The 23,326-nt window shown below is 37.9% G+C and overlaps 1 protein-coding gene across 3 annotated transcripts in view; it reads right to left on the reverse strand.

Moving 5' to 3' along the window:
- Nucleotides 1-15,674, reverse strand: part of LOC148027758 (adenylosuccinate synthetase, chloroplastic-like) — a 41,335-nt gene extending 25,661 nt beyond the window's left edge. For 2 of the 3 annotated variants that reach the window (XR_015692646.1, XR_015692645.1), the window contains exon 1: nt 15,243-15,674. Coding sequence is in view for 1 of the 3 variants with exons in the window: in XM_087689464.1 (XP_087545590.1) it covers nt 15,243-15,608 (366 nt within the window). In the remaining 2 variants the exon portion in view is untranslated. The remainder of the gene's footprint in view (nt 1-15,242) is intronic. The other variant, XM_087689464.1, reaches the window with a different exon arrangement.
- Nucleotides 15,675-23,326: the final 7,652 nt, after the last annotated feature.

The following is a 23,326-nucleotide window of genomic DNA, read 5'->3' on the forward strand; positions in this document are numbered from 1 at the left end:
TGGACTGTTTTAGCCTTTGGCATCAAAACTGCTCTCACTCAATTTCAAGGATGGACAGATCTAGTATTTGCCAAATTACCTTTTTGTTTAGTGTATCTTGATGATGTATTAGTCTTTTCAGAGACTATCAAAGACTATCAAAGAGCATATTGAGTATCTTACTCAATTTGCTAAAGCAGTGGAGGATACTAAAATGGTTTTATCACCCACAAAATCTGTAATGTTCCAAACTTCTGTGGAATTTCTAGGTTTGGAAATCCAGCAAGGCACTATAAAATTATAGGATCATGTTTTGACCAAAATTCTTGATATGCCAAAAGAATTTTCCAGCGTAAAACAACTACAACAATTTTTAGGGTGCTTAAATTGGATTAATTCTTCCACACCCAACATTGCCACTTATTCTAAAGACCTTTACCCACTTCTCCGTAAAGATCAATTCAAATGGAAATCTCTTCACACACTAGCTGTCCAAAATATAAAGAATTTGATCAGACATCTACCTCCTCTTTGCCTACCCACTAGCCTACCTCTGATTCTCTACATTGATGCATCTGATTCCAGATGGGGTGCCTGTTTATGTGAAGAAGAACAAACTACCTCCCTATCAACTCTTCACCCATGCAGATATGCCTCAGGGATTTTCAACACTACACAACAAAATTATCCCTCCTACCAAAGAAAAATTTTGGCAATGATCAAAGCTATCAAAACTTTCAGGCTCTTTGTTAAATTTGCTCCCTTTACAATCCAAACAAATCTTAAGCATGTCCCTAGCTATTTGACAAAAAAGGCCCCTAATGAAATAGGGAATAAACGCCTTTTACGGTGGTCTCTCTTTTTCGATGCCCTTGATGTGGCATTCCAACATGATCTAGGCATCCAAGACACTGTAGCTGATATTTTGTCCAAACAACCACCATGACACGTGTAAAAATCATGTACAATATTCCCCAACACTATTGATTGTACAATATTTCTCCACTATCCTCAAATAGTACGCCAGATCACATAAATGCTCTTTCGTCGGCATCCACCAAAAAGATGCTTCCTTATCTTTACTCTCATGAGTATGTCCACTACTGAAGTCTATAAATTTCCCCATTGTAATTCATTCGAGTAGAGAGCAACCAACGAGCAATATACAAGCAACCTAAGGTTTTCCTGTATATCATCTTCTTGAGTTCACACCCTGTGTTTCTTATTTTGAGTTAAGTTTCACTGGGTTCAATTTCAACTTTCACCTTCCCCTTCACTCACTCTGTGTTTGTCAGGAACTAGAGTACAACACACTCTCTAGCTCATTACCCCTGCCTTGATTCTTGAGATACAAGAGTTTGAGATACAGTATTCATTCCTTACATAGTGTGTTTGCTGCGTGAGTATTGTATATTCAGTAGTCATATTGCTTCATTCATTCTCTGTGTTCATTGTCTCGAGTTACCCTAACCCTAACTGTGTTCTTCTATCAATCTGTGCTTTGTCACATGGTGTTATCTGTGTTTCTGTGTTGGTATTTTCTTCACACAAACTTGTTTACCAAGGCGCTTCCCCAGGCTTTACTTTGACAACACTCCAAATCCCTTAGCCTTCTGTTGTGTCCAAGATCTGAGAGGGGGTGTTAGAGCTGGACAGTTGGACATTCCCTGGACAAGCAAGAGCAGCAGGTACAACAAGTATAGCAGTCAACAAGAGTGCCACATGGCAGCTAACATGTAAGGCGCTAGCAATTTTCAGGTCAGACAATATTGCTCTCAATCGGCTACATTGAATGCAATTAACCCGGTATTTTGTGCCATTTTTTGCTGGCCTATTTATTGGCCCTAGCTTTTGCAGTCCTCCTTAGTTGTGCTCCCATTTTTCGGGCTGCAGACCGTGGAGATTGCCCTCGGGGCTGACGGAGACTGAGATCTTTGAGGTGGAGACATAGACAAACATTCTCTCTGCACCCATGTATATTTTTACATCCTTATACAACATTCTTCATTGCAGATTTTCTGTGTTTCATGCTCTCCAGCCAGACCTCCGAGCTCACACTACAGCAGGCTGAGGACCAGCGTACCCGACGCCGCACGAGGATCCGTGGGTTTCGGACCCCACAGCCACACCGACAGGAGATCCGGAGGATTCTTGATCTACATCGACAGCAGACTGAGATCCGACGACACTCGACACATTGGATCTCAGATCTCCAGTTTGCTCTTTCTCCACCGCCGATGTACCACATCCTGCATCCAGGAGGGATCACCTGCTATTAGCGACTTTGACGACTGCTACTACATCCCAGGATAGTATATCTCCCTGCTTCTGTTGCATATACACATCGCACCACTTTATCACAGCCGACAGTTGTTCCCCTATCACAGCCGACATTTGTTCCCCTTTTGTAGCCATTATCTGGAGTACCAGAGCTACATACGCACATACACATACACGACACTTATCACACTCTCAGCACCGTATTTTCAGTTTCCAGTTTTTAGCTTTTCATTCAGCACTTTTATTTTGGATAGCTGGACCTCATCAGTTGTATCACAGTTTGTCTCATAGACCAGTTTTGGTCTTTAGAAGACGTTAATATAACTTTCTTTCTTTCTTTCTTTCTATCTCTCTCTCTCTCTCTCTCTTTGTCTTGGTCATTCACTTCTGCATTGCTTCACTCTAATAATTTGTTGGAATTTGGGTCAGAAAATCTAGGGCTTTTGCATGTTTGGCAGACATCGGCATATGTACTGAAGTTTTAGTCCAAAATTGACTGAAATTGTGCGCATTGGACAATCAAATTTTGGGGCTTTTGTGTTTTTAGTGCTGTTGAGCACCATTCTTGTATTGGACAGCGTGCTACTTGCTGAAATCTGTAAAAATTTCAGTACATTGAGACAATAGTGGTCAAGTGTGACACAGTTTAGTTAATTATAGCTTGGCATTTGCTATAATTTCTGGAAATTTTCCGATTTCCAAGTTAAGCTAACTTTGGTTATTGCTCTTGCGCCTTCTGGAAGAGCAACATTTATCATGGCTAATCAAGGACAGAGTGATGTCTTCACTTATGCATCTAAAGAGGATAGACTGGATGGCAATAACTATTCTCTATGGTCCTTCATGATGAAGAATGTACTTGTTGCAAAAAATATTTGGGATTATGTCAATGGGAAAGAAGTTAGTCCTAGAGATATGGCTCCTGCTAATCCTCCACAAGGAGGTCGTGGTCAACCGCAAGCTCTGGTTCAGTCACCACCCCAAAGAACAGCTACATAGAAGGCTTGGGACACTGGGGATCCCCAAGCATTGTCACTTATTGCATTGGCAATTCAGCGGTCTATAATCCCACATATTCGATCTGTAGCTACTTCACAAGTAGCATGGCTTACACTTGAGCATATGTTTGCTGGAAAAAATGATACTCACGTTTTCTTTTTAAAGAAGGACCTTGAAAATGTGAAGATGGAAGAAGGTGATGCTATATAGGATTATCTTACTAAAATTCAGGACTTGCACGAGCAGTTGATGAATGTACATGAGTATTATTCTGATGTTCAAATGATCTCTACTACTTTGAATTCTTTGCCACCCTCTTATTTGGCCTTTCACATGGAATTGAAGAATAGTGGGGTGGATGTTTGCAACCTCTGAACATGCTTCAATGGCAAGATACAAGGGCAAGGGCAATCAATCTAAGAATGCTCAATAAAGTTGTGCCACCGATGCACCACCCAGGTCAAACACACATAGTATCAACTTGTTGCTTATCATGCATATAAGAAGGCATCCCCCTGGATCATAGATCAAAATACTCGGCATTTGTACAACTCTTGAGCCATACTTAGTACCCCCTCTAGGATCATAAGGCCTTGGGTCCATATTATATATTAGAGGTTGTTGAATCTCCATATACATGCTATCAATACACCCATCAACAAATACATAGCAACATGCCAACTCTTTCAAAAGTCCATCGCATGGAAAGTTGCTTCTAATAACCTTTTTGCTTCTCATTCAACATAAACTGAGTCTCACTTGCATTCAACACATTCTCACCATCACCAAAAATAGTGAAACAATCCATATCTTGAAGTATCTTTGATTTGTCTATCAAGGCCTTTGATAAAGCATCTGAAATAGTTTCCAACTGTGGAGTATCATATCTAACATCCTTTAATACAAGCATATCCTCAAGCTCATGAACTGTCTCATAGGTAATAACTTTATCCTGCAAATCATGTACATCCAACAAGTCATCAATCTCCCTTTCACTCCCTGCATCAAGTAAAACATGCTCTTCGTAAATCTCTTCAAATACATTAAGAAAATCTATAGATGCAATGGCTAAATCTTCCAGTACAGGATCTTCCAAGGCATCTGTGCTTGTCTCAATATTAGACTACAGCTTATATCCCAGTTGTTTGTCCTCTTGCTCGCTATCCTGTTTTTGCTCCTGTCCAATCTCTTCCATAACATGCTCGGGAGGTGGCTGATTTGTAGCTTTAGACAAATCCACATTTCTTTTTGTCACTTCCTTAGATATCCCTGCATTATCTTCATCTCTCTTCTGTTTCTCTTCCACAAATACATCTGTGTTTTGTCCTTTTGCTAAATATGCATCCACTGAATATGCATCTATCGGTGATTCCCGGCCAGTTATGTCAAATTTCTTGCCCTCCATGAGATATTTCACTATCCGTAACTTTTCTCTTTTCAACTGCATGTAAAGCATGTGTCCATATTTCAGCCTTCGGACCAACCATCACTTGGCCATGTATTCTATCCAACTGTAGAGAAAAAGTAGAAGCATGTACTACCGCATAAGCTTTTCGAACAGCCAAGTCTTCCAACAACTTCTGCATACCTCCCTTTCCAAAATGCAAAGCAAGAGGCAATCTCGTTTCTTATGCATGGATCTTGCCATCTTTCCAAAAGATGAGCTGTCGTGCCAAGGCCTCCTAATAGACAGCACAATCCTTTCTCTCACGCTGCAAACTATCACATCATACACATCTTTTTCATGGCTTAGGGCTACTGCCCGTCTCCTATCCTCTTGTCCTTTTTCATCCAATTTTACAACCTTCAATTGAAGATCCCGCATCCCTTTGACCAATTCATCTAAGATATCTTCCCTAATAGAGGGAACAATAGCAGGTACAGCCATAGGGTTTGCCACAGAAGTAGGTGGCTTACTGGATACATCAACTATCTTGCCCATAACAGTGGGCAAGCTAGAGACATGCAATCTTTCTCTTCTTCTATGCTTCTTCACAAGTCCATTAACAGCTTCCTTGACATGTCTCCACTCTATTTTAAGACCTGTCTCTGTAGTCTCATCCTCAAGTAAATCATCAAGCTTCTCTTGAAGCTCAGGATCAGCTGCCTATAGAAACAATTCAATTTTCTGACTTGCAAGAGCTTGTTGTTCTGCAAGATCCAACTGCTCAAATCGACTTTCAAATCCTCTTAACAATTCTATAGCCATAAGACCCTTATTGGATTGTAAAACCCACTTCTGAAAAGTCTTATGCGTAATCAAACTAGTATCTTCAATGTAAAATTCTTCCTTGAGTGTCTTCTTGAAAGCCATCCAATCAACATCCTACAAGAATAATTCAGTAATCCGTGCTTTCAATTCATGTACAGTAACACGTACAAAATACCGGCTCCATGAAGGTTGAGCCACCCCAAAGAATTCCATCTTCTAAGCATAGGTATGTACATATACAGATACATTTCTGCCATTGAATAACTTCACCTCACGCTCAACTGCTTGCAAAGCATTCATCACAACACTTTCTGTTTGAGCAGAAGCTTACATCACCTATTATTGTTGTTGTACCTGCATAAGCATATTCATATTTTGCACCAACTTTTGCAAAACATCACTGGAGATTGTGTTCGAAGGTTCTTCCATCTTGTCTTTCCTTCTTCTGACGACCTTTCACGTCGGTTTCACCAATGTCAGAGGGGTTTTTGTCGAAAGGTTGAATCCAACGAGGATCAGAGGTAGAAGAAAGTAGAGATAGGAGATGGAAGAGAAGATAAAGAATACACGAGGTAAGCACAATAATGACAAAGAACAATGAATCAAATCAGTATGTATTGACAGAACCTGAAATCCTTTGTCTGGCACTACTCAAAAGCACTCTCCAAGCATTAGATCTCCTGGAGCTCCCTCGTAGAACAAAAAACGTGGATCAAAAATAACAACTCCTTCTCTACTGCTCGGAACCCAAATCTAATGGCTCCGTTGGCTCCGGAAGGGGGGTAAAACCCCAGGACATCCAGGACACATGGTCACGGATCTCCTAGATCACTTCTTCCTCCTCTTCTAGTTCAAACTGCAATTTTCAGTCTGTCAACAGTAATCCCGACGAGCGTGATTTTGTCAATTTGTCTTTTTTATGAAAATCCCTTAACTGGCTGAAAAAGCAACTTGCTTTTTACATGCCATCTTGATCTAGAAGCTTTTCTGACTTTTTCGGATTTTTACAATAAATAATATCAAAAACTTGGCTAAAATTATCCAAAAATCTAGTATTTTTAGATAATCCATGCCACTCACACTAGAACTAATGACTCGGATCACATTGACTCTCTTGATCAATAAGAAAGTCGAATGAGGATGCATTCCAAAGTTTTTCACACCGTGTCCGCGTAGTGGCACAACATCGCATTGTTCATTGTTGACCATGACTACTGTCTTTACACTTGAAATTATGATTCTTCTTGGGCAAATAAAGCATTCAACTCTACAGAGGATGCTAGCACTTGGTTCTTTGATAGTGGTGCTTCTAAGTACATTACATCCCGTAGGGATTTATTCACCTCTGTTGTTGCAACTCTTGTGAACAAATCAATGTAATGTGCCAACAACGCATCTTATCCTATTAGAGATATTGGAGAGATTGTCTTGAAAGCCATTGATGGCTCTCCTCTGTCATTGCAAGATGCATTATATGTGCCAGGGATAAAAAAGAACTTGCTGTCCATTTCTTCTTTAGCAAAGTGTGGAATTCAAGTCACTTTTGATAATGATAAATGCATGGTCAGGGATACGAAATTCTTGACTTTAGTACTTACTAGCACATTATGTCATAGACTTTATGAGTTAGATGCCACTCAATTGACCAATCAATTTACTTGGTATCTACTATGACTCCTGCTATATCATAAGCAGAGTTGTGGCATGCTCGTATGGGACATTTGAACTATGGAAATTTGATGCTTATGCAACGTACTCGAATGTTGCAAGGCTTATCTCTCTTGGAGAGACCTCCTAAGCACATTTGTAAGGGATGCGAAAAAATGCATAGATTTTCTTTTCTTCGTGATGTTGCTTTTAGAGCTATAGCCAAGTTGCAGAATGTGTATTCAGATATATGTGGATCCATGCAAACAAAGTCATTGGTGGATGTTATTATTTTGTCACCTCAATTGATGACTTTACTCGTTTTTGTTGGATCTATTCATTGAAGAAAAAGTTAAAAGTATATGATGTATTTTTGGCTTTTACTACACTTGTGGAAAATCAAATTAGCTGTCAAATTTAGACTCTCCGAACCGAGGGAGGGAATACATATCTTCCTTGCTAAATAATTTTTTGATGCAAAAAGACATTGCACATCAGTATACTACTACATATACTCCATAGCAGAATGGGGTTACAGAAAGAAAGAATCGGTCACTCATGGAGATGGCTAGATGTATGTTGAAAGCTAAGAAATTGCCACATGGATTTTGGATGGAAGCAATTATGTGTGCTTGTCACATTTTGAATAGGTAACCTACTAAGGCATTGAAAAATATACGCCTTTTGAGGCTTAGAACAGCCGAGAACCTTCAGTTGGTCACTTCCCTACTTTTGGGTGTCTTGTATATGCTCATATTCCCAAAGTATTGAGAAAAAAGTTGAACAATAAAGCTATCAAGTGCATATTTATGGAGTACAGTAGTGAAAGCAAAGGGTACAAATTGTACAATGCTATTTTCAAGAAAGTTTTTGTCAATAGAGATGTGATTTTTTATGAAAAATCAGAATTATCTCTAGCTAGTTATGACACATACCAGGCTGCAAATGATGTGTTTGAAGGGCTGCTGCCTATTTCTTTTGGTAAATGAACCAAATGTTCAGCCAAATGCTCCATTAAATAATGCAAAAATTCAGCCCATGGCTAATTTGAATATTCAGCAAGATGCTAAACTTGAGGTTCATCAAGAGCAAGTACATAATCACGAGGCTAGACAAATACCTAGATGGTACTTTTAGACTTTACAAGATAGTCATTTGGATGCTCCTCTTGCTGGTCGTACTCAAAGACAAACACGCCTGCATGATCATGCTAATGCTATGGAGTTTGTGATAGCAGCAAACACACTTGATGATGATAAGCCTGATTCTTTTGAGGATGCACAACAAAGTGTGCATTGGATGGCAACAATGCAAGCTGAATTTGATTCTATCATGAAGAATCAAATATGGCATTTAGTTACATTGCATGTTAAAAAGAAAGCCATAGGTACTAAATGGATCTATAAGCTGAAACGAAAAGCAGATGGATCCATTGATAAATACAAGGCTAGGCTAGTGGCAAAAGGCTATGCACAAAAGAAAGGCATTGATTATGAGGAGACATTAGCTCCTACATCCCGTACGACTACTATCAGGTGTATGGTTGGATTGTGCATCAGCTTGACATTAAAACTACATTTTTACATGAGGAACTTCAGGAAGAAGTGTATATTTAGCAGCCCATGGGTTTTCCAATTGAAGGATCTGAACACTTAGTATGCAAGCTAAAAAAGGCTTTGTATGGTTTGAAGCAAGCTCCACGAGCTTGATATGCCAAAATTGATGCTTTTTTACTCAGCAAAGGGTTCATTAACAGCCCATCAAAGTCTACTCTTTACATACGCAAAGAGCGGGGATCCTTGCTGGTCATGTCTTTATATAGATGATCTTCTGCTCACAAGGACACACGCTAATCTGATTTCAGCATTCAAGAAAAATTCGCAGCAAACTTTTGAAATGTCTGATTTGGGGCATTCGCATTACTATTTGGGCATTCAATTCATTTATGATCCTCGAGGCATTGGATTGTCACAGTCCAGATATATTGGTAGACTCCTTGAGAGATTTGGCTTTCAAGATTGCAAGCCAATCAGCACAATGATGGAAACTGGACTCAAGCTATCTTTGCATGATGACAATGATTTATTTGACATTCATACATATGCTCCAGTAGCTGGATATCTCATTTATTTATCCAACACAAGGTCAGATATTCAATTTGCAATTTCAGCCTTGAGCATATATAAGCACAGCCCACGCATGTCACATTGGTAAGTTGTAAAGCATGTTTTTCATTACTTGCAAGGTACTAGGACTCTTGGACTCCTTTATGCCAAGGGGGGGACAACTACAACTACATGCTTACAATGATTCAAATTGGGCTAATGATTTTGATTCACATCATTCTACAAGTGGAAACTGTTTCTTTCTTGGCTCATCTTGCATCTCTGGCTTAGCAAGAAACAATCCACTATTGCTACATCATCTTGTGAAGCTGAATACAAGGCAGCTTTCACTACCACAGTTGAATGTGTATTGCTGAGACGTTTGTTGGTTGATCTTAATGTATCTGTCACAAAGCCTACTCCTTTGTTCATTGACAGTCAGAATGCGATTGCAATGGCACAACACCCAATGTTTCATGCACGCACAAAACACGTAGAAATCCACTATCACTTTGTCAAAGAGAGGCTACATGCAGGAGATATTAGCATTGTCTACTGTCCTACAACCAAATGTGGCAGACATCTTCACCAAAGCTCTTCCTCGCAACAAATATGAAGCATTTTGCAATGCTTTTAAATTTGATCTCCTTTGGTGGATGATCCTCGTATGCTAATCACTTTTCACTCCAAGAGGGTTTGTTGGGTTTGACTCACGCCTATGCTCACAAAGGAGTGTCTGTGATCCGCGATAGGACACAGAGGCACTTTTTACTCTTCTTATGAGAGGTTTTTTTCCCCAATTATATTATCTTCTATTTTATGTGCCTATGTTGCACAGTATTATCACTTATCATGTTTCACAGCTTTCGGGTGTGAACGCACATTAACAACCCTGAGGTTTAAGGGTTATACTTTGTACTTTCATTACACTCTTGATAATTGCATCGAGATTCGTGATGTCTTTACTCTCTTACTCTCCACTGTCAACTGTGTACTCTCAACTGAGCTTCGATCCTCCATATCTCAAAAAGGAGTGTAAGACATGAGAGTAGAAGAAGCAAAAACACTACATTTAATGCGAAAGTAAACCCTCCTTTTTCTTTTTAACAAGGAGGAGAACAATTCTAGTTGATCAATCGGAGAGATCTAAAATCAAAATATTTTTTAAAAGAAAGATTTTAAACATTTATTTGATTCTCCTTTCCTTTCAAAAAAAGAAAATTTAAATGTGGCTAAGAGAGTTTATCCATGCTTATTAAAAGTATGACCTATCCCCCAAGTTCTCTAACCCAAAAGGGGATAAACTCCCTCAAACTGAGGACGTGACGGTTTGAACATCAAACATCCCCTACCAACTTTGTCAACTTTGCCAGTCTGTTTGGCAAACTTTCCAACTCTCATATAGATTGGGGCAACTCCCATTCATCCCTCCCCCAACTATCTACCAGCTTGGGAGAGGACTCTCGTCCGTGTGTGTGTGTGTGTGTGTGTGTGTGTGTGTGTGTTGGGGAGAGGGAGACCACTATTCCTATTCATCTGCACACCACCAATAGCCCCCCACACCAAACAATTACACACACACACACACACACACACACACATATCTTTTCAATCGATTGCAAAGAAGCATTCGTAAGCATTTCACTCTCCACGAGAGAATTACTTATCTCTAATTTACACCAATGTTTATCTTAACATTTGATCCTAATGTTAAGATTAAAATCAATGCTAATATTAAGGTAAGCATTAAATATTAAAGTGACAATAATATTTAATGTTGCATTAACATTAAATTAATGATAACATTAACATTAAATATCAAGTGGAGAGACATTAATGTCAATCGGGCCACAAAGTTTCAACTTCCAACATCAATCCACCATAGCCCTGGAGTGGCAACTCCTCAAACTCCAATTGTCAGAACCGCCGAAATTGCTTGCACACAAGCATCACAACAATACAAAATCCGAGTATGAGTACAAAACAAGAACACACTTTTATTTCATACCTACCACCCACAACACATGCCCCCCAAGCATGCCTCTCTCGCCAGCAATGTCCCATACCACCCTTAACGAGATAAAGATGTACCTATTAAGCTTGAACCATCACAATTCCATGAGCAAAAGTGGTTTTGTGCACAATTGTCAGGCGTATTTAGTTGATGGCTTTAATCATGGGGATTCAAAGAGAAGAGATACAAAGAATAGAGAGATGAAAAATTAAGAAAGAAAAGAGACTTAATTTAAGATCCAAGAATCACCACAAGAATTTGCAGAGAAGCCTTAGATTGAATCCTTAGTCAACAAATAAAAATCAGTACATTAACTTGAGAAAATAACTCAAACCTTGTGTTTGGGGCAATAGCCCAATCTAGCTAAGATCATGGCTCAAAAGATACCCTAATTATGACAAAATCTCTCCTGTACGTAAGCTTCAATCCAATGCATAAACTTCATATGTCGTGAAAAAACCCAAGATACATGTAGCAACTGTCAAACACCATCAACCAAGAAGGGAAACCCTCTAATATCTTCAATCTCTAATTTCAGCCCTGTTTCTCTGTGTATTTACAACAGTATAAAATTTTCACTACCCAAGATGCATTCAAGATCAATCCTTTACATGCTCCAAGCATATACCCAAAGGATACACTGATACAGTTCCTGTAAGTGGTTCAATACCCTATAGAGATTAAGGGAAAATGATTTACAGAAATAATATACCGTTTATAACAGCATAAAACTCTGTTCTAAATCCATCCTAATCAATCTCAAATTCACTCCTTTACTCCTATTAAGCACAAAGCTTCTACCAAGCATACCTGAGAAGAGACTGCTTGTACATGACTCAAAAGTAGGCTGAATTTTCTTACAGCAGTTGTTCATTGCTGTGGACAATATGCATGCCTTGTTCTTGCCTGTGAGATCAGGCCATGCACTCCTCCAAAAACTCCAATTGTACTTGTTCCTTCTTATGCTCTATGCCTTCCCTAAGTACAACTCTTCCCTTTTCTTCTTCAAGCCTTGCTTATTCATGCATAAGCTTCTCCCTTCTCTCCCATGTGTTTGTGATGTCCTGCTTCTCCCATTTTTTCTCCATATCACATCCTCTTATGTTTTCTTTCTTTTAAAAATTCACCCATAAGGCTTCTTTAAGCCTACTACTACTTATCTCCTAAGTTCCCAATTCCCAATCACAAGTAGACTTTAATTTCTCTAGGTTCCAAACATAACTTGCCACTTTCCTTCTTCATGAGAAGCAAAACACCTGTTAGTTCATGCACAGGTAAGCCACTGCAATAGGTATAACTTCTCTGAAAACCCGTTATACCATCATCCATATGCATACCACTATAGTCTATGAGATACGACTTTTCTTATGCTTTTATATCCTGAATATAACATCATACGACGATGTCATCGGATCTCACATCCAATTGTAGATTGCCGCTCTGGAACCAATGCAACATCCCCAAGGGACGGGACATTAGACTCAACTCCCAGTTAGAGCCAAATGGGCTCACCCTCGAGCCTGGGAGCTAGCAACACTCTGAGTCACAACCACATCCCAAGAGTTGACATCCCATACCACCAGCCCACACCATCCTGGTATACGGATGCGTCAACCAACAAGCCATCCTGGTATACGGATGCGTCAACCAACAAGCCAAGAGTCCAAGAGTGATAATCGCACAATGAATGTACACAATAGGGCCTTGAGTCCTATAAACAAGACTCGGCTACCCTAACCCTGAAGTGCCCTTAGTGCCTTCACACTAAGTCGCTTCACGACCACTATTACCAATGCTACTAGTGCCCATCCAAATGTCCAGGGACGTAACAAAGATGGATGAGAGGGACAACATTGATGCATAGTTGACACAAATCAAAGATTTGGAGCAACTTGCAAACATTGATAAAATAGCTCCAAACAATTAGCTTGTGTCCACTATGCTAAATGGACTACTTGACTCTTATCAAGGCTTTGCCACTACATTGAGATCAATTGCTATGGGTAAAGCCAATCATTACACTTGACTAGCTGGTTACATCATTACTTCAAGGGGAGTAAAGTCATTGGAATCAACAAGCCCCTCTTAAGTCAAAACATGCTTTTGCTAACAATCATGAAGATAAAGGCAAAGCTCAAAAGTCTTCTAGTAAGCCAAAGAGTAATGATGGGGCTTCATCAGATGCAAATGCAAGTGATTGGAAAAAGAAGCAAAGATGTAATTATTGCAAGGAAGAAAGGAGGAAAAACATGTCCAGTAAGACATGAAAATGCAGCAAGAAGAGCATATCTCACAACACACATGGCTATGATACCCTATGAGTGTGAATGAGAAAGTAAAGAATGGTTTCTTTTTTTTCTGTTTATGTGTGTGTGTGTGTGTGTGTGAGAGAGAGAGAGAGAGAGAGAGATTGACCACGAAAATGAAGAGAACTAACACTGATCTGAATGAGGGGGACATACAAGGCAAAGCTCCTATGAAGCCTCAAACTCAAAAGTAGAGGTTGGAATGACAATGTCGAAGCTCTAAAATATTTGTCGAACTCGAACTAGGACTAAAAGGAGGAGATGACTAGTAGAAATGTCATAAATGCTAACATAATCATACTTGGCAACATTTAAGTCTCAAAGCATGTGGTTTTATGAAGAAAAAGAAGGTGAATTGAAAGATGTCACAGTATTTTACTGCATAGCTTCTTAGCACTAAAATTTGTTAGATATCATAGAAACATGCAGCACATTTCTTTGATTTTCCTTGAGAAAATATGAAAAAACATTTGATGTGTGAATTAGGCTTGGTATATAATATACATATATAACGTAGGGAAACACCACTAATCCTCTTCATAATAAAATTGCGATCAGTTTGTTGTCTATCATAAGTTGAAGCATCTTTGAAAGGCCATCAAAGAAAGATATGAGAAGACTTCCAATGAATCAAATGCATATCAAACAAAGTTCAGATTGAAGTGATAATGTCTCCAAAAGCTAGATGAGATCATTTCTCAAAGCACACCACCATGTCTTGGTCAAGAGATGAGTTTGAAGTACTTGCAATTAACACTGGCTTGTTGCCATTGATAAATCCTATTCTGAGCAAGGGATGATTTCAAAGACAAACTTCTTCTCTCAAAGTCCAATTTTGGTGGCCAATCTACTTCCAAGTAAAAGGAGAAAGGTATCGACTTGACATGCCAACTTCAATAACAATCAAAAGAATTCCAGGCCTCATTCTGATGACAACAATTCTAAACTTGAGGTATTCACATTTGAAGAAGCAAACTTATCCACCCCACAAGTTTCCAAAATTCTAGTGGGCAACAAAGCAACCAGCCACTAGTCATCCATGGTGAACAAGAAGGGATACCATCATACCAAAAGTCAATTCACATTGCCAACAATAAGACCATGCAATCTCAAAAGATCAATGATGTTGACACACTTGAAACTCATGGTCTACAAGTGTTTTCAAAAAATGTTTATTCTCTTTTTCTCACTCCAATTTGTCCTATCTCAAATCTCTCTTTGAATATATTGTTTCTCAACCAAATGAGGCTTCAAATATCCATGGTGAAGATAATCCTAATGCTCCTGTTGTGATACAAATTCAGCAGACCATTCTTGAGCTCATAAAAAAGTAGTAAACCTTGCAGCGCCTAAACAACCTGACTACTGTTGAAACCAATAGTCTCGAGGACAAATGCTAATCAAAGCACAGAAACTATCGCAAATAGCTCACACAAGTAACTCAAATCTGACAATGCCACCATTACTAGGAGTATGCAACAATTGTCCTTGAAGAGACCTCCACAAGTCAATCTATTTGCCTGCCGTGTTCTTGTGGATGTTGTTTATGGCTGTGGTAAATGCGTTAGCTGAATTCACAAAACGTTATTTGATGTTCGTAAAAACCGAGCCTTGATTCCAAAGCATAAAGAGTCACAAATTGACTGAGTAACAACAAAATCCAGCAAATTTAGATGGCAGTAAAGAAGAGCTTCATATACCTGACACCTAGCAACAACGTCATACCGCTCTGCAAGAATGTCGACAAGTTTGCCCTTTCCTTCATCACCCCACTGGGTTCCAAGCACGGCACAGACTTGACTCAGAGATTTGTACGGGTCGACACCAGTCGTCTTCTCCTCCACCAGGGCCTGGGAGCTGGTGGTGCTGGCATGGACCGCAGGAGCCTTCCTTCTGTGCTGCCACAGGGGCTTTGTCAGAAGCTTCCGATCGACGTCGCAAGGCCTACGACAAGGGCAGCCTGCAGCTGCAGCTTTGAGCTGCGTGGCCTCAAAGAAGCATTGGGAGGCGGGAGCACACGCAGAGGACCGGATAACCTCGCTCTCGCTCATCATAGAGGCAGCCATGGCTAGAATGCTGCACAAACTTGGTCAGCTTGACATCATATTTTCTTTATGTTTTTTCTCCTTTTTTCCTCTCAACTCGCTTTTTCGTTCTCGTTTTTTTCTCATTTTTTCCTTCAACCCGTTTTTTTGTTTTTGCTTTCATTTCGCTTTTTTTTTTCTCGTTTTTTATTTTTGCCTTCACTTCATTTAGTGCTTTTGTGGGCTATTAGTCCACAATTTCAACACTTCTCATCTTACCGCAAGATGGGCTCCTCGAGCTCGTTCCTGACCATCCTGCTTCTTTTCGTCGCTCTACGATACATGCTCTATGGCAACCTTCTCCATCTAGTGTGCTCCACAAATGGCAGCCTTCTTCACAAACAGACACTTGTCAAATATGTAATGCTCCTTGATTTATTGAAAAGCTTCTTTCTCTTGCTTACATAATATCCTTTAAGATTAAGATCTCACAAGGTGTTGTTTCGTGCGCTCCATGGCACTTTGCTCTATCTGCTAGCATCTATCATGCATCAACTCTCTATCCAGGTTAGTCAATGTGTCTTGTCAATATACGTTACGTTGATGTTGCCATTTCTCATCTCATGGATTCCATCATTCATCTCATCATTTCATAGTGTCTCATCGATATCCAACAAATTGATCACATTAATGTAATAAATGGACTAATGTCAATGTAATAAACATACTAATTAGTTAAATATCAATGTAATAAATGTACTAATGTCAATGTAATAAACACACTAATTAGTTATTACGGTAGTTCACGTCAATTAATAAACATAAAAATTAGTAACATTACTTAGTTATTAATTAACAAATGTTCGTTTAGGTCAACTAATAAACATAGTAATTAGTAATGTTACTTGGCAAAAGATTCAGTTTTTATCATTTTTATTTCAGTAGTTAAACTCATTAGTAGTATTAGTAGTTGTAGTATTTCTAGTCAATTACTTAGACTTGTGTAGTATCAGTAGTATTTGTAGTAGTTAATAGTTAATTATTAGTTGTAGTATTAGTAGTTAGACTTATTAGTAGTATTAGTAGTTGTAGTATTATTAATTAATTACTTAGACTTATGTAGTATTCGTAGTATTTGTAGTAGATAATAGTTAAATAGTGAAACGAAAGGAAAAGAAAACAATATTTTGAACATATAGAAAAATCAAAAGCGTAACGATCTTTCAAACATACTAGAAAAAACGAAATTGTATTTCTTTTGAATAAACAACATATTTTGAATAGATGGGAGAATGGCACATTCCCCCGTAATTATTTAAATATAAAGAGACCTATGCCAACTCTTCGACATGCCATATAGTATGTTTTTTTATTTTATTTATTTTTTAAAGTATTATTTTATTTATTTATTTATTTATTTAAATTACTATTAAGTGAAAGAATTAAAAATCATCATTCTCACATGTAAAAGAGATAAAGTAGCATTTTAATTTTTTTTAAATATGTAATTACATAGTATAACATGTTATTTTCATGAACAAGTGTAGTCTAGTTGAATGATAAAAAGATATTGTCGTCATCAACATCAATGGACGCCACGCAAAAATAAAGTCACTGGGCATCCTTCAAGACTTCTAGAAAAAGGAAAACTATGGCTTATAGAAAAACATCATTTAAACCCTTTGCTACAACTCGGTATGACATAGACAAATTTGAATCATCTTGGGAAATAGAATGTGAAGGCATCATTGGAACACTAACAATGTGTGTATCATGTGGTATAGTCATAATGCAACATCATGTTGTTATCTTACAAAAGAATGATGTATCTATAGAACAAATACAAGTAGCAATAGCTTTGTCAAGCACTATTCTCATCCTTGCATACCAACAACACAGAGTCAACATGATGATAACAAAATGTGACCATGTCTTGCGAACAAAAATAGAAACAACTACATGGTCTCACTGTTACTAGACTACACAAAACAAATTCTCAATGCAAAGCCGTTACACCTTCAACTCTTGAACATCATTGATACATCTATCTCGGACTCCAAAATGACAACAATGATTGCAAACGAAGCCTTGGACCGTCAATCAATTCTTGACAATGATTGCGAAAGGAACCTTGGACCATCAATCAATTCTCAATGACCCTCTAGTCTCTTGGAATGATGCATTGCTTTGTAGCCATCTACTATTGGTGCTCAGATCGGATGTCGTAAGCGTATGTAGTGAGCGTCAGAAGGTCCCCAAGAACAAAAGAACTCTACTTTTTGCACACAAATCAATGTAGAAGACTTGCACGACATGAACAAGAGACCAATTGGGTGCAATCTCTCCCCATGCCTTGTGTGAGTGCTCCACAAAGCATGTATTTTATGTATTAATCATCTTCAAGCTCAAATAATAGCCCAAATTACAAAATAGCACGCTTTAGCTTTTGAGTTTGCTTTTGTGCCAAATAGAAATAAAGCTAATGGGCGCCCAAGAAGTTAGGCGTACCCAAATACAATGTCCAAATACAAATATCTAAATCGTGCGCCCATGCGCATACAAAAATAAATAAATAAATATCAAGCGCCTTGATAAATAAGCGCGACAAAATATAGGCGCCATGCCTAAGGTATGCGCCTATCAAAATATTGACGATAACTTTGAATACACGCTATCCTCCAATGCTTTCCACTACCACCGCTACTATCTCTACACATCAACTGAAGCATTCACAATCGTTAGTAAAATAATACAATTAAACCGACAAAAGTGAATATCTAACAGTCTTCAGCTACATAAATAAATTAATTGGTTAGAAATCAATCCTAACCTTAATTTATCACGAGTGCGTACTCTAAACTCATAAATGTTTGTTAATTTAAATATGTATTTTGCAGAATCATCCGCTATGGAATCACCCATGTACACACTAAATTAACAAAACGCCCGAAAAGGATAGGCGTCCCCATCGACTTCTTGCACAAAGAATCCACTTTGTGTATGAGCCCCGGTAATAAAAGTTTACGGAATCCACCGTAAAACCTCACGGAATCCATCGTGGCACGGAATCCACCGTGTAATATGCCTCCTGGCGTCATATCCCCGAGGTGGGATAGCAATTGTCCTCAATTGCTATTAGCTCAATGTTGAGCTAACAGAGTGGGGAAAGCATTTAAGTCTCTAGCATGCATCCATTGGGCCTCTTCAACAGGATGGTTTTTAAACTTGACCAAATATCTAGAATATCTATGGCCAGTTCTAGTGGTCATGAAGTCAGTATCTATAACAGTTTCAGGCTCAAGGATTTCAGTCTCGTCATATAGCAAAGTTGGGCTTTCATAGACAGGGTGTACAAGTAATTGGTCTCTAAAGGGTCGTAATAAACTGATATGAAAGGTGTTGTGGATTTTTCAATGTTGTGGTAGTTCCAGTTTAAATGCATTATCGTTGATTTTGTGTATGATCTTGAATGGTCCATAGAATCTAGGTGCTAATTTCACAACTGGGTGTTTATCTACACTTTGTAATCTACATTTTTCTATTCGTAACCAAACATAGCCATCAACTTTGAAATTCATGGCATGTCTTTTCTTATTTGCTTGCTTTGTATATGATTGCTGGGCTTTGGCAATCATATCTTTAACTTCATCAAAAATAGTAGTGTGCATGTTAGCAATATCATCAGCAGTCTGAATTTTATTGGATAAGGATGCAATAGGTGTAGGCAATCTATAACCATAAATAACTTCAAATGGTGCTTTCTTTGTAGCTATGTGTGGTGTATTGTTATAGGCAAACTGAAGTAAATGTAGATATGTATCCCATGTGTGTGGTTTTGAAATAGTGTAAGCAAGTAAAAGATTTAAAATAGTACTGTTAGTAGCTTCTATTTAACCATTTGTTTCAAGATGAAATGCAGATGAAAAATCAATCTTTGTTCCTAAGTTAGCAAACAAAGTAATCCAAAAATTATTACAAAATCTAGAATCACGATCAGAAATAATAACTTTTGGTAAACCATGATTAGTAAAAACAGTTTTCAAAAACAATTGAGCTACTTGAGATGTAGTAAAAGTTTTCATGCATGGAATGAAATATGCTTGTTTGCTAAACATTTCTACAACAGTCCAAATCATATCATGATGACAAACTAGACATTCAGATACAAAGTTAGATACATCAGTGCCCATATGTGGCCAATAAAAATCTTCAGTCAATGTACGCAAAGTAGATATAATACCTCTATGAACTTGATATGGAGGACAGTGAATTTCATTCAAAACAAAAGATCTAAATGGAACTGTCACACATAATCTCTTTTCATAAAACATGAATCCATGATTGTAAGACAGTGAATCAATAGGAATCCAATTATTTGCAACTAATTTTTTCCAATCAGATTGAAAAGTAATATCCTGATGATAAGTATCTTTCATAGGGATAAGGGAATCAAATGATATCACAGAAATATTATGAAATATCGGTCTTCTACTTAAAGCATCGGCTACAACATTCTCTTTTCCTGGTTGATATTGTATAAGGGGATGAAAACTTTGAATGAAAGCTGACCATTTGATATGTGGGTCAGATATTCGGGGTTGACTAAGGAGATGTCTAATGCTTTGTTGGTTAGTTTTAATCATAAATTCAGAACCCATTAAGTAATGTTTCCGTTGTCGTAAGGCTTGTACTACAGCTAGCAATTCTTTATCATACGTAGAATATTTAAGTTCAGATGGTTTGAGTTTACAGCTAGAGTAGGCTATGGGATGATTATCTTGCATAAGGACGGCTCCTATTCCAGATCCACTGGCATCAGTAACTACTAAAAAGAATGGTCTATTGAAATCAGGTAGTTGTAATATTGGAGCATGGGTTAATGCATGTTTCAATAAATCAAAAGATTTTTGTTGATTATCAGACCAGTGATACTCAATACCCTTCTTTAAAAGTTTAGTCAAAGGTAATGCAAGTAATGAGAAATTTCGCATAAACTTTCTATAAAAGCTAGCAAGACCTAGAAAAGAACATAACTCATGCACATTTTTGGGTATGGGCCAATTCAAAATTGCTTCTATCTTTTTAGGGTCAACCTTAATACCTTCTGATGAAACAATATGTCCTAGATATTCAATTTATGTTTGAAAGAATTCACTCTTTTCTAGATTAGCATACAATTGATTATCTTTTAACAACTTGAAAACTAAAGACAGATGTTCATAATGCTCATTCTCATGTTTACTGAATACCAATATATCATCAAAGAATATTATAACACAATGCTGATATTTCAAAAATATACGATTCATCATTCGACTAAATGTAGCTGGTGCATTAGTTAAACCAAAAGGCATCACTAGAAATTCATAATGTCCAAATTGTGCTCTAAATGCAGTTTTGAATATATCAGATTTATCCAATCTTACTTGATGATAAACAGATTTAAGATCTATCTTACTGAATATGGTAGAACCTTGTAGTTTATTCATAAGATCATCTACCCTAGGAATTGGATATCTATTCTTAACTGTAATTTTATTCAGGGCACGATAATCAATGCACATGCGATAAGAATTATTATTTTTCTTTACTAATAAAACAAGTGCACCAAATGGAGAACTACTAGGTCTAATTAATCCTCTGTTAAGCAATTCCTCTATTTGATTTTGAATTTCTTTCTATTCAATTTGGTTATGCCTATATGGTGCTTTACATGGTGGTTGTGTAGCAGGAATTAAATCTATTTTGCGATCTTCAGGTCGTGACGGTGGTAGTCCAGGTGGTAAATCATCAGCAAAACAATCTTTAAATTGAGCAAGAAATTGTGTATGCCTAGGATGCATATGTTTTTATTTAGCTTGAAGTTCATTCACCTAAATTAAATAAGATTTGCTACTTTTACGTAATGCACGTTTAGCTTGAGTATGAGTAAGCAGTGGAAAATTATTAGAAGCGTGCATACCATGCAATGTGATTGGTTTTCCTTGAAAATAAATTTTAATTGAATGAGTAGAATAATCTATGTCAAGATTATACTGATGATGCCAAGACATTCCTAAAATAATATCACTAGACTGTAAAGGTACAACTAGGAAATTTCTTCGTTCAGTGTATTCACTAATTTTAATTTCTAAGTTATGCACCTCTTGTGTTCCATTATATCTTGTGCCTAGGAATGTTGCTTTAATGCGATAATGTGTAGAAACAGTTTGTAAATTCAATTCTTTCACTAACATTACAGAAATAAAATCATGTGTGCTACCATCATCATGTAAAATAATATTTTCTTTACCATGCACAAAACATTTCATTGTCAACAAAGAATGTGGAGTTGGCATACCTGGCAAAGTATCCGAAGTAGTAGCAATGTCGTCATCATCTTCCATAAAGTCAGGCATTTCCTCACGTTCTTCATCTTCCATTGCTCCAAGATAATTGATATGGACATGTGACTTTTTCAATTGATAATTGGCTACTAGATGTCCAGGTTGATGGCATTTGTAACAAACTATAGGTTTGGCTTTAGATACATTGTTGGTAATGGCAGGAAGTTTAGGAATATTGGGATTTGGCTGTGAGGATGGCTTAGGGTTTGGATTGGTATTTGATGGCAAAGCAGGTGGTCGTGTCCAAGATTTACGAAATGATGATGGAAGAAAACGACTTTGATTGAATCTTCTAAAATTTGAATTGAATTGCTTGGAACCATAGTTACCATTAGCTTGAAATTGTTGTGGACGCTTGTCTCTTCCTCGAATCTTGTCCTTAGTGTCATGAGCCAAGGAAATTGCATCTTCAAGGGTTGTTGGCTTGAACATATTGACTTCAGCATAGAAATGTCCAAGTAGGCCAGACATAAACTTGCGTTTGCGAGTCGCTTCAGGTACATCTTCGAGCATGCGTAATTGCAGTAGGGCATTCCAAAAACGTTTAATGTATTGGGAAATAGGTTCGCGATCTCTTTGCTGTAGAAGATCCCATTGCTTTATGGCTTTTTCATGGAATTGAGGAGGAAGGAAATTCTGTAAAAACTTCTTTTGGAAACTCTCTTAGGTAGTAGGGCAATCAATGCTCTTGCGAACCACAGTCCACCATAGAGATGCTCGATCGACTAAATGGTTAGTGACACATTTAATTTTATCTTTCTCAACATAAGTCTCTTCATGAAAGTAATCATCAAACTGACTAATAAATGCAAGTACAGACTTTCCATCTCGAGATCCATTGAAAGTACGAAATTTGAAATTTATTTTACTTATCTTTGTTTCTTTGCAGATGGATTGAGCTTCGAGTGTCGCATCGATGGTACGTCGTATAAGATCTTTGGGTTGCGGTCCATCTTTGTCAGTGGTAGATCGTTGCAAATTGACCAATTGAACTTGCAAAGCTTGTCGGGCTCTTCGTTCTTCATCAAGCTGCATCATAATCAAATCCAAATTTTGTTCCATCATTGGTTTGGGTAAATCACCTTCAGCCATTAAATCGTCCATGTTTTGTTTCGTCATCCTGTAAAATCCAAAAGACCTCACACTCTCGAAATCTGATTAGCAGGATGAGCGTAGCTCAAAGTCGGGTATACAAGGCTTATATATTTTTGTTTGGCTTTTGTAGTCTTCCTCTTTTGCAATTGCGATATTTGTTGCCTTCGTAGAAGTTGCGTATAATCTTCGTATGACCTGCATATGACCTTCTGTGTTTGCTGAAACTGGTTCAGCAAGTCTGAAAATAGGAAAAGGGTCTTTCAGAGAGCAATAAACGGT

Source organism: Lygodium microphyllum, chromosome 12, assembly GCF_053477565.2.
Source record: "Lygodium microphyllum isolate KBCC chromosome 12, Lygodium_microphyllum_v1.1.10, whole genome shotgun sequence".
NCBI classification, from domain to species: Eukaryota; Viridiplantae; Streptophyta; class Polypodiopsida; order Schizaeales; family Lygodiaceae; genus Lygodium; species Lygodium microphyllum.